Source organism: Acanthisitta chloris, unplaced genomic scaffold, assembly GCF_000695815.1.
Source record: "Acanthisitta chloris isolate BGI_N310 unplaced genomic scaffold, ASM69581v1 scaffold32287, whole genome shotgun sequence".
In the NCBI taxonomy this organism is placed as follows: Eukaryota; Metazoa; Chordata; class Aves; order Passeriformes; family Acanthisittidae; genus Acanthisitta; species Acanthisitta chloris.
Genome location: NW_008682671.1, coordinates 18,976 through 34,410, shown reverse-complemented (window position 1 = coordinate 34,410; position 15,435 = coordinate 18,976). Strand labels below are relative to the sequence as shown.

Here is a 15,435-nt window from a genome sequence, read left to right as displayed (position 1 = left end):
ATTTCTGCACCAATCACACAAGTTTCAAGGCATGAAAACAAGCAAAAGAAGATGGAAACATGTACAGCTGCTTGGCAGAGTCTGAAATGAATGAGCATTTTAACAAAGCAACAGCCTTCACTAGCCATGTCAGACAAAAATTGACACCTAGCATGATAAGTGTTTATTTAGAATGACATAAATGAGTGCACACTGTGCTGCTCCTCCTCTTACCCGTGCAGAGATAACTCCCAGAATTCAAATGGGATGGAGAACAGTTCAAGGGAAAACACAGAGAGAAAACATGTCGTGTTTATTTGGTGCTTTAAGTCCAACTCTGAATTGATGTCCTACCTGAAGGTCCTTCACATTTGGAAATGGAATCCCTATGGTGACCACTGCCCGAGCGTTCTCATCACAGAAATCCAGCCCTTCACTCACTTTGCCTCTGCACACAGCTATCAGCAGAGCTCCATCTTCAACAAGCCAGAAAGGAATATACAAATCATTCCCAAGGAGAAACTGAGCAGCAAAAGAAAGTTTCACCAAAATCTTCTAAAGAGCTAAACATAATGTAGTATAACTCACTGTGTCAGTCTGGGAAAGGGGAGAAGACAAAAAAATAGACATTTCTTGGTAGAGGGATAAGATTAACTCCACTTTGATTAATACCACTGTGATGTTATATCATATATATCTACAACAAAATTTTAGATGTTAAACCTTCTTTTGCACTCCATTTTTTTGCATACTGTTATTCTTTATCACACACCTCATTGCCTTTCCAGAGCCACTGCTGGGATCATGCACCACCCTGTACATCCCTGTATCCTCAATACAAACAGCAGCTACTCCTCCTCATTTATCACAACAGCTTATTAGCTGAAGTTAATTTGCTTATCCATATCTTAATTCTAATTCAGCACTTTAAGAATACATCGTTTTAAACTTAGAGTCTGCATCAACTACTTTGTATGCCTGAAGAACAAACCTTTTTCTCCTTTACATTTTATTGCATCATAGTATATTTTCAGCAGCTCATCGAAGTCACTCTTTGCCCCTCCCTGAGGCTCTGCAATGACTGTCTTAACCAGCTCCAGTTTCTTCCACAAACCAGTGTGTATCCAGCGATCCTTGAGTTTGTCCAACATCTGAAAACAAACAGAAACCCACATCAATCACTTGAGCTGGTACAGTAAAGCACACAAAGACTTTAGTGGAGCTATATTATCCACTGTTTGTATGTATGAACACAAGTTGCCCTATCATAACTGTTTCTCAGCTGTGCAGCACTTGGCAAACACAGTGACCTCTAATTTTGCTAACTAGAAACACTGAGTTCTCAAAGCAAAATTCTGAGAGTGCCCACTAAAGAGCATCTTCCAGAATTCCTCAAAGCATTTGGAAGTCATCCAAATGAAAATGACCTGTTTCTTACCAAGTCAGAGATGCCTAAGTAAGACTGGAAACAAATTCTACATCACTTTGACACAATTATATCTTAAATTTCCACAATGTTTTAAAATGTACATAGAGGAGTGAAGGGAGGAAATACTGATGGAGAATTTATCAACAGCCTCTTCTGCTTCTGAAGAGCCTGTCAGCTTTGTTATACCTGCCAAGTTCTGAACTGAGCACACTTCACTCCAAACCAGCACATGTTCAGATCCTGCAGGCAAATCAGCCTGTTCCACACTGAGTGCAAATAATGCAAAGAGCAAAGTTTACAATCAGCACAGCACCTGAAGTCAGATGGGTGGGGGTCACTGTGCAGTTAGCAGTCATGTAGTGCATTAATTCTGCACTGAGTTTTATCAAAAGGAAGCAAAAAGTCACTTTTTCACCTGGCACCTTTGTCTCATGGTGCACAGCACTGCCCTCGAGTCAAATGCAAGGCAAGCAACACACTTCAGACTGAACCAAGTAGATCTGGTTCAATGGACACAACTGAAGACTTTATTTCAGCCCTTTTACTGTTCAGAGATCATCAGTGTGTCACTGACTATTGTGCAGATCCTGAGCTTCATACAAAGAGAGACTTTAACCTCACAGACTCTGTAATAAGGGCTGTGCTCTTAATTTGTCTGTACTTCCCTCAACTCCACTCATGAAGACTTTCTCTGCATTTTGCTTCAGGCTATATGAACTGCTCCATCTGGAACTTGCACTTGCCCCAGTTCATTCCTCAAAGAGACACAGCATCCCCTAACTCCAGCCCACTTGCCTTTCCCCTGTGCTCCAGCCAAGATCTTGGGCCCTTGAATGGTTAGACTCTTACAAAATTCATCTGTCCCATGTCCAAAGATACAGTCTAAGTGCTACTGTGAAGCAGAACTAATGGCAACTAATTGCTGTCACATTTGGCTTTGCAGAGAAAACACTTGCAAGTTTATAGGCAACTGGTTATAAGACCTTTTGCATGTTTCATGCCCTCAGCACTAAAGACCTGAACTCATTCTCTGACATTAATATTTGGATTGGTTCCTTTGGAGGAACGTGAGAGGACAGACACTATGCTATTCCTGCATTTTCACTAGCTTTGTTCCAGCCTCTGCACAGGGAATTACACCTGCTTTACTACTGATGTGACACCATTAGCAAGCCAACAGAGAGACAGCAAGTGATGAGCAGTAGGAACAGTTTCTACAGATGTAACTGCAGAATAAATCGTCTCTCCTAAATGCGTCTGTCCTCCTGTTTGTCCCCTCCCTAGCAGCTCTGTCATTTCCTGGCAGCATCCTGCCTGTAATCTCTTTTGATATAAAAGGCTGTAATCCTATGACTGAGCAATGACTGTCCATCTTGCCATCCCAGTCTGCCACTGGGCCCCAGTTCTTGGATATGACATGGAGATAATTCTGGTAAAGAAAAGAATCAAATGTATTACAGCTCTAAGTACATCCATTTGGGATCTGTTAAAGCTGTCAGGGGCTGGAACACTATTATTAGCTTTCCAGATTTCATTCTTCCTTCTTTGAAACTGGTGTCTGCCTGGGCATCCACTCAGCAATCCATGCTGAACTCATGCCATGCATGGCAAAGGGAGCCCAGTAAGGTCACACAGGCAGGAGAGCTTGGGGTATAGCTCAATCTGACATTTACACTCATAAAGCTATCCAGGATTTCACTTCTGAGGGTCACTCACCCCTGACTTTCTCCTCTCCTACCACCCCAGCTGCTGAAATCCACTGGTGTTTCTCACAAACACACCCTTGGGAAGTGTTCTTGGCAGAAGGGAACCAAAATCTGCCGATGATCTGGGAAAGGGCAAGATTTGAAAAATTCCTCCATCCCTCAATCCCACTGTATTTCTCTCAGATTGAAAAGAAGTGAAACTAACACTCAGCTGCAAAGATACAGAAGAAAACCTCCAAATTCTTAAGGACACATCTTTTCTCTTTGTGGGTTACCCAGTCCCTCCAGGCAGTATCTCCTGGGCCACAACAGGTCCAGCTTTCTTGTCTCATCAACAGCAACCACCACAATAGCAAATCTCTGATTTTTGATGGAAATCTATGAATTATTCATGGAAATCTTTGGCAAGAACGGAGCAATTCATTTAATTCACACAACAGCTATTACCTCTTCCATTAATGGAGTTTGCTAGATAGGGAAACTTTCTCGTAGGCAGGAAAGTATTCACAAAGCCACAGTACCATGGTACAGACAGACACTAAAACAAGGAGATTTATGGACCTGACTGAATACAAATAAATAAAATATAGAACACACATATGCCTCATAAGAGCTAGAAATCAAGTGCAGGTTCCTCATAAAAAATTATTTCACTTTGGGTTGAAAAAGTGCAAATGGGAGCAAGATCCAATGCCAGGAATCACAGGAAGAACCATTAATGCCCCCAGTCAGTCACTTTTTCTCCCCAGGGGAATAATAGTTCCTGCAGTGGAAGGCAGCCTGTGTATATTTTATTAAATCCCTTAAAAATGGATTCTCCAATGCTTTATTAACAAATGGTCTTCCTCCAGGAGAGCAGAAAATCTTATTAGAAAGAATCTGTCATCTTCCCATGCACTGAAGGATGTTTACTTGGGGTGCTCTTTTATTCCTTTCTGCAGTTTCAAGACACCTGTAAGCTATGAGCCATAAAAACAAGGAGCTCAGGATTTAGATTTACCATCCATCTATGTCAGCAACTCCTTTCTCAGGCAGTTTTTGAAGTATTCTTCAAGTTTGGGAACGGGAAAACCTGTTTTCTCAACATCCCTTGTCATTATGTTGCACTGCTAAGCCAACCCTCCCGTCCTTGAGTCCACAAAGGAAAAGCTTTGCCCCTTTCCATTTGCTGCTTCGTTTTATACAGTGCCAAAAATCACATTAGGGGGTTCCCATGTCATGCAGCAACACCACAGATTGGTTTAATGTGTTTCACCCTGAGGCAAATTCATGGTAATTTCAAACACTGTATCAAAATTGAGGAGTTAAGTTGCAGCAATCAGGTTGCTGGGGATGCACTTTTCCTGCATCCATCACCTCCTGACAGGGAGTTTGGAAGGAGAAATTAGCTGAGAAGAAGGGTCTAACAGCAAACCCTGCAGTATGAGGGAGTTCCTTACTCTGGTTTATTCTAGCTCTTGGCCTGTTATGGGTACCTGCCACAAAATTTATTTACATAGATCATGTGTATTATAGAATATTCCTTAGGTATTTTAGCATTGATTCATGTAATAAACGGATTGAACCTTAGAGCAGAGTAAAAAGGTATCACAGAAATAATCCTTCCATCAAAAAGTGCTTGGAAAAACAACAACACACTTCAAAATATCAAAGGATTGTCAAGAAGCAATACAAGACAAAAGGATAATGACCTAAGCAGCCCTGGACAGCAGAGTGAAACAGCTCTTGTTTTACTGGTCAGTTTAACAACTTTTAACTGTTTAACAATAACTATCAGTTGTAATTATGTTGTATGACCTTGTGCAGTGTAAAACTCTGTGCTGCCTTGTTACCCAGACATTTGTATCATGATAACTGAACAAAAGGTATTTCAAGGTGAACAAAACTTACACAAATATCTTGTGCCTCTCTTAAAAGTCTGCCAGGATACTCTAAAAAACCAACTTCTCCAAACACAGCTATTTTTCCCCTTGTTTCCATGTAATGATATGGCATTTCATTGTGAGTCAGATACTCAGGCAGTTGAGGGGAAAAGGGAACAGCCATTAGGTTTTTCTTAATAAAAATCACAGTATTGGCACCACTGTTAGTGCAAAAAGTCAGAGATTCCCAAGGGACTACCAGTGATCTAAAAGCCTTTTCCCAAGCAGAGCTCTTCCTGTGTTTGCTACCAGGATTTTCTTGGTGAATAAGCACTGCCTCAAATCAGAGTGTGTCTCCAGTGGGCCGGAAACGTGTTTGAAGGGTCAAACACAAGTTCTACAGGCAGGCAGCACAAAAACTTCAGAAATGGAAAACACACAGCTCTGGCCAACCCAGAGCTGAGCAAGAAGATGCACTGCACTGGATTCCCTCCAGGAGAACTTGGTTCTGGAGGAGCTAAGAGGGTTTTGCTACAGGTGGGACTAAAAGGGAGTCACTGGGTATCATCCAACCCACCAACCTGGAAAGTGGCAACAGGACACATAGTGCTGCTATAATGAGGGACTCTGACATCATCTTTTAATCATCAATTACTAATCATTAATGCACATTCTGCATGCAGACACCAAAGTTTCACAGTGAGGAGGAGGTGGTGTCAGTTTTAGAAACAGCCAAAATCTCATAATACAAACCTTCTTGAGTATCACAAGACATTCATTTCTGTATCTTTCCTCTCCTGCTCTTCCACTGATCTCATAAACTTTGCTTTGCTTCCAGACTCTGAGTGCCTCAGTGCTCAGTGAGTGCTTTTATCTTATCTAAGCTGAGGAGGCAGCAGTGGAGGAGGCAGAGGAGTGCAGAGACCAAAATCATACACTGAGTTTTATCAAATGTTTTTGCTCCAATGCAGTTTGCATCTTGACAGAGAAATAACAGCTGTCAAAACCAAACAAAGAGGCTTTCCCCCCCTCTCTGTATCTACTCAAAACTCTTAAATTCAGAGAGACTGTTAAGAAGAAAGTTTTCTTCTCCTGCTACAAAATGCTTCCCACCATCTGGGTTGCCTATAAAGCAACTAGTACAGGTTGCTTTATATCATATCACAGAACAACTCAACCTGCATCAGGTGCCTCCTCTCTTCCTTCCAGTAAAAATACATATAAAAATGAAAAAAATCTCTCACTCTGACAGATCCTTCTGCAACTCTAAGCTGTTAGGCTGGAGGACATCATACTTTCCACTCCAGTAATCCTCTGATGATCTCAAGGCACAGATGTTTTCATAATGTATCTAATTCCATAGGTATTGAATTACCTTTAATAAGCTTCCAGGAGGATATTTGCTGAGTCAGCTGGAACTTTCTGTTCCAATCCCTCTCTTTCTGGTCTCTCAGCTCCAGAGTGCTCAGCACGAGGGTTAATTACCTGCAGGAATGTTCTACTTCTATTAAGAGAGTAAAAAACTGTCTCTGTATTGGTGATAACCCTAAAGCACATTCAGTCAGTAATAAATGCATTGAGTATGCTGCTTAAACACAGCGACCTTAACTTCATGTTCCTTCTCAGCCTGGAGGGTGGATCTGGCCTGGCTTCACCCACTTTTCCTGGTGTCACAGGCTCCTATTATTAAACAAACTTCTCCAAGGACTAAGATGGTTTGGAAAAGCACAGAATTAGCACAAGTCATTTGACAATTCTCTGAACTAAAAGCTTTGCCAAGCCCCAGTAGGAAATGCCCAGGAATTCTACAGGTAAGTGACCTCCAGGACCATTGGAACTCTTCACTTTGGGAGAAACAAGAGTTCACAAAGCCGATGTGGTAGCATGGGATCACGTTCCATTTCCAAACCCCAAACCAACTGGCAACAACAGCAATGACAAATACAAAGGATTTGGAGGCTAAAAGTGAACAGAAATGAACAAACAGAAGGAAGAAAGTAAACAGAGGAATGAAACGGGAATAAAAGATCAAAGGGATAAGGAAAAAAACTGTCTGGAAGGATTGGTGTGAGAGGGAAAAAAGCTGAGTTTTCTTCCAAAAAAAGAAAGGCAAATATTTGGGCTAACTAACCAATAAAATTTAATGTTCATTAGCCTAACCTTTCAAATAAATTTGGAATAGAACTATGAGAAATAACACTACAAACAGCACAATGTCTCCTAACAAGAACCAAAGGTCACATGCACAAAAAGGACAAAACCCAATCAGATTGACCAAAACCACCAAAACTACCTCATGTTTGGAGGCTGAAGGAATATGCAGTGACCAAATTGGCAGAAATCATTTACATTTCATCTGTTTTCCTTCTTAAACAACCTGCACATTTTTTCAACACTGATTTTAATCAGATTCCTCACCAAAAGAAGAAGACAAAAGCCTCAATTTTGCTTGACACCCAAACATTTGCACTGCTCTAGGCTGGGGCTCCACCAGCCAAGAATAACTTAGGCCACTGAATTATTGAAGCAGTTGTTCTCACTCAATTAGGTTTTCATGAAAGGTTAAGCATAGGCTGATTCACAGAACTCTCCTCATGTGTAAGGGAGGGATCTGACACAAGGAGGTGCTTAAAATTCACTCCTTGGAATGACTAAGCCAAGACAAAATACTAAAGTATCTTTTCACCAAAAAAGAAGTATTTTAAGGTTTAAATTCCATTTTCTCCATTTCTAACAGATTATATTTATTTAACACACATTCCTGGTGCTTTTCATAGAATAGAATCAACCAGATTGGAAAAGACCTCCAAGATCATCAAGTCCAACCCTACCGTGGTCACTAGCCCATGGCACTAAGTGCTACATCCAGTCTCAGCTTGAAAACCTCCAGGGATGGTGAATCCACCACCTCCCTGGGCAGCACATTCCAATGCCTGAGCACTCTCTCTGTAAAAAAATCTCTTCCTAATCTCCAACCTAACCCTCCCCTGGCAGAGCTTGAGGCTGTGCCCTCTTGTCCTGCTGCTGGTGGCCTGGGAGAAGAGACCAACCCCCACCTGGCTCCAACCTCTTTTTTTCAGAACTCCCCTTGTCAGCTGATGAGGAAGATCTTCTAAGGAGTGTCTGTTAATCCTCACCATTTGCTACAGCAAAATTCAAACCAAGTGCAGAAAATTAGAGCACATATATTTAAAGCAAAAGGAGCGAAAAGGAAAGAGATTTTAAAAACTCGAGCTTGGATGGACAAGAATCTGTACAATTTTCACTCTATTGGCAAAACTTCAACAGTCCAAAGGTGTAACCCAGGGAGCTGTGGGACCCAAGTCACATTTCTTCTGGTATTTCACATTTCCTCCAGAGTTAGGCAGAAAGATCACAGAGTCTTTCCATGTTCCTAACAGGTGGGCTCTACCAGGGAGTGCCCTCCACACATCTCCTGGGAACAAGTTGCCCTAAATAGGAAATCTATAGCCCTACTACATCAAGAGATTTTCCACTTAGATCCCTCTTACCTTCTCCTCACCCCAAAAATACAGCTCAAAGAGTAAAACTTTCCAACCATGGAGGTGTCTGTGACTTTTAGGACTTGTGTAGGGTGTTTTTTTTAAGTTGAGAAGTTCTGTCCTTATTTTCTCTAGGAAAATTTTCAACAAAAATGAAATAAACCCAAATATTTAGTTCCAAGAGTGGTGTTGTGATACCTACATGTGCCAGAGAATGCAGGGTAAAATCTGTGCTAGCACACACAGGCTCAGCACACACTGGGGGGGGGGAATAAAAGGAAGGGAAAAAAACTAGAGCTACCCTGCAACTCAACTGCATAATTAAACTAAATCCTGACCATGGTGAAAAACTCTGTATTATGAACAAGAGTCTGATCACCATGTGCACACTCCAGCACAATAAAAGGTGAATAATTCATCATCATTTTCCAAGGCAAAGTATGCATCACTCAGCTTGGGGGAAGCACAGGGGATTTCACTGGTATGATTTTTCTTTAGGGACAGTGACAAAGTGCCACTCCCCAGCAGGAAACTGAAGCACTGAACTGTGTTCCATGTGCCATAAATCAACACTGCAGCCTACAGGATGTCTCTCTGGTCCCAACATACCATCAATTTTTCAATACCCTCCTTAAATAATGGAATATGTGAACGGCGACAACAGTAATGAAAAATGAAATGTTTTGCACGCCAAAGCCTCAGGAATAACACAGTTAATATGTTGCTCCTACAGTCAAAGAAGCTTTACTAACTGAAATGTTTACCCCAAAAAACCACCATGTTTTCCCCCCCAAACAATCTGGAGAGCCTTTGATGTGTTCAGCCTTTGCAGCTGTTTAGGAACAACCTGGGTCAAAACAGAGTTTCTTTGTGGTTTTAAAATGAACCAAGACAACACTTTGTGTGTTACAGAACTGCTTGTACATCCACCCTAGGCTATCCTTGCACTTCCATGAGCCAGGCAGAGAGCAATCCTTCATGCAGAGCTCTCCAGAAAAAAGAATATTTTAATAAGGATTGTTTAGCTCCTGGTCTGGAATAAGAGGCAAAGTGATTAAGAGCTCATGAATGGAGTCAGCAGCTACACTGCTATGCTGCATCAAGTTCAGTCATCTTTGACCTCTGTTCTTCAGAAAAAAAGAAAAAAACACAAGGTTGTCTTAGAGGCACATCAGCAGTGAAGCACAGAACCCTCTGGGAAATGTGATCCAAACAGAGGAGCAGCAGAATCCTGAGCAGGAGGCTGACCATGCCCAGGGAATGGGGACAGGCAGGTGCTGTCATGGGGAACAGGTTTGAGCTTCTACTCTTCTAATAACATAACAGAACTTGGGTAACTTGGACCTCTTTTCCCCAACAGTTAATGCTTGATATACCTTCACTACATATATTAGACTATGCTAAATAAATAAGTAAATAAGCTAGTGTAAGTATTTATTCAAAGTAGACAACTCCATCCCCTCTCTCCCTTAAAAAATGTGGAACCAGATATCAGATTTCAGTTATCTGATTCTTTGGATCCTAATAATGTCTCACCTCACAATCAAAGCAAGGAAGCAAAAGCTGACACAAAGTTCTCCACTGCAGTGTGGCTCCCACCAAGCCCAGTGGCTCATTTAAAAGCCAAACCCAGAAGCTTTGGGTTTTGTGCAAGGTGTTTCAGAACATTCTTGCTAAAAGGAAACCATGAATGAGCTGTGAACTGAACCAAAATGCAGCAAATACTCTTCAGAATCCACATCTCACTAATTAAAAGTTGCTTACTCTATTAGCCACCAAAGCATGATTTCCTAAGCCACAATTTGATAGGTTTCCTGACTTCCCAACAAAGTAGAACTAAACCAGCTCAAATATTCCTTTCAATCCACTTAACAGACTCTTGTACATGCTGTTACATTGCTGATGCAGAACATGTCCCCAAATATATGCTTTCAACTATATTTTCTCTCATCTACAGTGTTTTTCACACATGAAGAAGTCACATCTCTTCCACATCAGGCAGTGAACCTTCAGACATGCCAAAGGGACCAGAACTCTGCAGGCTGCAATGGTTCAGGACAAGATTAATCTCCAAATAACCTGTGCAAGATACACCTTCTTCTTAAAAATCATGTTGCTGATGGATATTGTTCCTCATCCATAGCTCCTGTTTCCCACCCTGCTTTCTCTCCCTTCTCCTGAGGAAAAAAAAGAGATGTTAACTGTAACTGCTATTTACTATTTGGGCTCCAATATACCCAGAGTGCAAACATCCTGCCTGTGAAAACTCATTTCCAACACAGTTCCTACTTAAATGGGAGTAAAACAATCTGCAAGCACAAAGTGTTAATTACAAGGGAAATTGGAGCATGTGTTAACTAGATACAACAATTCAGCTTGCAGCACTTTGACAAGTCAGAGCTCAGAAGTGAGAAACAATAATAGATTTTCAGTTTATTTTCCTGATGCTGTGTGTTCATGGTATTTAAACTAACAGTGCAATGAAATATTCAGCTGCACAGCTCTCAGGGTGTGAAATTCACAGGCAAAACACACATCTCCCAGTGTGGTAGATAATTTTTTTAGACATAATATCCAATAATCTGCCACAGTCTGTCGCTACGGATTGTGCTTTATGTGCTGTGCAGCACCAGCACAAAGTACCTGCTCTGTGTAAAAAGCAAATGCCACAGGGCACTTGAATAATTGCACAGCCCTTGCTGGTCACCACAGCAGTTCAGGAAGTCGTGGAGAGTGGATTTGTTCCTTCTTTGCAGTCAGTAATTCGAGAGGAAAACGTGGGACCCAAATCACACCTAGAGACATCCCCTGGGCCCACAGGACTGTGCATCACAGGGTGTAAGATGTCTGGATGCAGGCAGCAGTGCATATGGACAGCAAACAGCTCCTCTGCTCCCACTGCTGCTGTGAGTTCCACGGCACGAGAAGTCACAGCAGTTCATTCCTTTCGTATCACCTCACCCAAATTTCCATTCACCCAGAATATCCACCTGAGTGACTCTCCAGTTTACTTGGTTAATATGCACTAGGACACACTCAGAAATGCTGCAGTTTCATACCAACAACTTCATAACATCAACCATATTGCAGAAAAAAAATCCAGACTGTCAAATGAGTATCTTTATAGCTTCTCATATTAGGGTCAACCACTGGAAAACTTTTTTTTAAAACCCCAATACAGTAATGTTTCATCCCTGAGATGGAATAAAAAAGGGCTGATCACACTCCCTGCCTTGAGTGTGCAATATCATCTCCTTCCTTGAGCTGCCTCTGGCACTTCCCTGACCTCCTGATGAGCCACCTCAGTTCACAAGGTCACCTGAAAACTGCCCAGGAAAAGAAAAAGGGATGAAAACTTTTTCTTTGTTCAGAAGATCTGAATCAGTCGACAGAAAATTCAGAGTAGCACAAGAACAGTCACAGGGAAAGGAGGAAGAACATGGTCAATGCTCAGGAAGCTGCTGGATCATCTCCTCTGACTTTTCTAAGCATATTTGATGTTTGGATTGACTCTAATTTCCCAGAAATCAGGGAAATTGCTCCACAAATGGTGCATATATCTTGCATTCTGCCATACTATTTGAGAAAGAAACACATGTTGTGCAACTACTCAGACTGTCAGTTACACTCCCCAAAGACAAAGCACATCTTCGCCCAACACTTTCCTTGTCCTGCTGGTGGTAACCAAGCAGTAGGAAAAAAAGAAACCACCAAAACCCCAAAACTCAAACAATTTCAGGTCAAAAACTCCCAGGGTAAACATTCTAATAATCATTATTCCTTCTGCTACTTTGAACCAGTATCACCACAATAATCTCCAGTGCCCAAAGCAGAGGGAAAAAAAAAAAGAGTTGTGATGGAAAAGTGAAAACCTTCCCTCACACAGGGATTTTTACAGATATTAGACATATCTGCCCAAAGGCAATGGGAAGAACTGGAGACTCCAGAAATCACATTAGGATTTACAGGAGCTGTTGGAGCTCTCAGAAGACACCTCAGATAATATACATCCAGACTGAAAATTGTTCTTTTGGGTGAATGTGAGGACCCCAATAGTTAGACAGTTGACATCACAGATGTTTAAATGGTGGAAAAATAGAGAATGAAACTGCAAGTAGATATTGCATATGATTAATGGGAGAAAAAAACCCCACCATAAAACATGAAAAAGCTGAGCTAAAGATCAGAAAGAAAACTGCCAGTGCAGAGGAAGAGTGAAACCCAAGCAATGAGCAGTTGTGGACAAGTAAAACACAATTCTATCTGTGTTCATTAGGTACAAATGTTGAAATGCAGCATTTTTGAGTCATTAGAACTCAGCTTTGTTATAGCACATTTTCCCCAAATCATGTCCCGTCAGACAAATCACTTTACTAAGACTTTCATCAGAGTCAGGCAAAAGGCTTTAGGACCTGGCAATGAGCCTTTCCTTCCAAAGGAACATAAACCTCCCCCCAGGGTCACTTCAGTGCCATGAGCCCTTCCTGAGCCCTCAGCACTCACCCAAACAACTCCAGTGACTCCCAGGGCATTGCACAGATTTGTTAATGCCAGGACAAGGCACAGAGTGCTCCTCATGTGTTGGTTAATTACTCTTCCATCACTTGGCTCTCCTATTGTTAGGCTCTTGCACACTGTTTGAGATAGTAAGGATGACAGAATTCTAGTCCCTAAAGCTTTCTCTCGGTTTTAGGGTTTCTTCCATGCTGTCACAGCACTGCTGCAGCTGTTTGGCTCAGACAAATAAGGCTTCTGGAGTAAGAGAAAGCCTTTCCCTTGAGAGCAGCAAGCAAATGCTGGGCAGAAAGTGAGTATCATTATTAATTTACGATTATTTCATAACTTCCCCCAGCTATGCCAACCTGGTTCAAGGCCTCCTTTCTTCTCAGCCCAGTGGATGTGATGTTGGATGTTAGCTGTAGTCAAAACATCTAAACCTAGATGACACACTGAAACATTCTTGTTTCCTGTATCATTGCAAAGCTGTAACAGAATCATAGAACCACAGAATTTAAGGGTTGGAATGGACCTTACAGATCATCTAGTCCCAACCCTCTGCCCTGGGCAGGGACATCTCACTAGATCAGCATCAACTACGTTCTCTAACATTCAAATTATGCAGAAAGTTAATGTTTATGGAACTTTAGAGAACTCATTTCTGTCATTAAACCTACTGGGTGTGAACAGATCCCTATATCCTGCAAATATTTACACACAGGAGTAAGTCTCCCTGAAGCAACTCCTGCTGCTGTCAACAGGAGCATCAAGGAGAATCTCACTCTTGATAAAGCATTTATCCCTTCACAGAATACATAAATACACCTAACAGAAAAAAACCCCCATCCAATCTTATGGAACTTACCAGCTAATTGCTCAGCTAAGCCCTTTGCAATCAGAGAGTGCACCCTGAGTAACCATCTGTGGTGCAAATAACTATTTTCCTATTTCATTTCATGTTCACCTTTTAACTGCACAACCCTAATGGTTTCCAATTTTCCCTCCATACACAATTACAAGCCAAAAGACACTGTGGAATGTTTATCTCTTCTCTGGATATTGTCATTTTACTGTCTCAAACTTCTTAAAACAAGCTCTTGGCTAGGGAGGAAATCAGTCAGCATCAGACCTAGTGGGGAAACCCTGCACTTGCTCAATGTCTGTGGCTCTTACATAGTTCCAGATGTTCAGAACATTAATAATGCACTAACTCAAAACCTCTTTTTGAAACTTTAGAATGTGCAAATTGCATTAAAACCTCTTTGCCCTCATTAATGGTATTGTTACAATCCCAGTACTCTGGAAAATGTTTTTTGGCATTTGGTTAACTTTGTGATATTGCCATTTACTCATTTTAACAGCCACTGCTCAAATCTTAATGCTTTTAATAGGCCTGGCCAAACAGACTACCAGGTTTTGTGGATTCATTGAGGTAATTTATTAAACAAGGAAAAGTTGTCAGAAGGCAGAGTTGGTTTGGTTTATTGATGGCAGAAAAAAAATGGGTTTATAATTTATTTACCAAACTCTTTCAGGGAAGGTTTAGAAATGAAAAGATTCTGTTGATTTCTCAGTGTTCAATTCAATTTCTGACACTCTGAAACAGATTTAACAAAAACTAACTTGCACCAATCTCAGTAAGAAAAAAAGTGTGTCTTAAATGAAGAAAAGCCAGACATTAATTAAATGATATCCCACCCTCAAGGGTGGCACACTGACATCCAGGCCAGGAGACAGGATATTCCAAGGCTCACATCCATGCAGACACTGCTGGGCAACAAGCAGAGGTGAAACAGAGGTCCCTCCTCTTCATTCCAAGAAACTATCCAGGCTGAACCTGAAGATTCTGAGTCTGTTGGAAACCTGCACAAATTAGCTCTATTGCCACACTCTACACTGCTCACAGAGTTAATTAACATGGTTAAGAGCTGCTTTTATGAAGGTGTGTGGTACTGCCAGGAAAGGTTTGTCAACAGAAGGGTAAACAGCACTTGCCTGTGACTCCACTCCAGCTTTGGTTGATACCTTACACATGGAAAAGGAGCCAAGACAATAAACTGAGGTGTTGCAGTCCAAAGGGATTGACTGTCACCCAGTCCTGGCTGTTCCTGCTCAGGAAAACATCATCAGCCAAGAGAACAGGAAAAAGGGATGAGATGGACAGAGCTTAAACTCTGAACAAGCAGCTCTGAATGTGAAATGTGAAATCCAGTGTTTATTTTAGCAAGTGACAGAAGTCACTACATACCATTACACCTTCCCCCCGAATTCTCAAGGGAAACAGCCAGTGCAAGGCAGCATTAATTGATGACATGCTAATCCATGCTAATTGTGCCAACTTCCCAACTCAGAGAGCACAAGGCAATGCCAGGTTATGATCCCAGAATACTCTGGGCTTGAAGAAACTTCTCAAGGTGATCCAGAATCCTCCTGCAATGAGTTTGGGCTCTCAAGCAAAG

At 41.5% G+C, this 15,435-nt stretch overlaps 1 protein-coding gene across 1 annotated transcript in view; it reads right to left on the bottom strand.

The window, feature by feature from the left end:
- Positions 1–15,435, bottom strand: part of BRIP1 (BRCA1 interacting protein C-terminal helicase 1) — a 48,978-nt gene that overhangs the window by 15,846 nt on the left and 17,697 nt on the right. Inside the window, exons 14-15 of the mRNA XM_009078614.1 lie at positions 971–1,130; positions 334–455 (exon numbers count right to left, since the gene is read on the bottom strand). Of these exons, the coding sequence (XP_009076862.1) occupies positions 334–455; positions 971–1,130 (282 nt within the window). The remainder of the gene's footprint in view (positions 1–333; positions 456–970; positions 1,131–15,435) is intronic.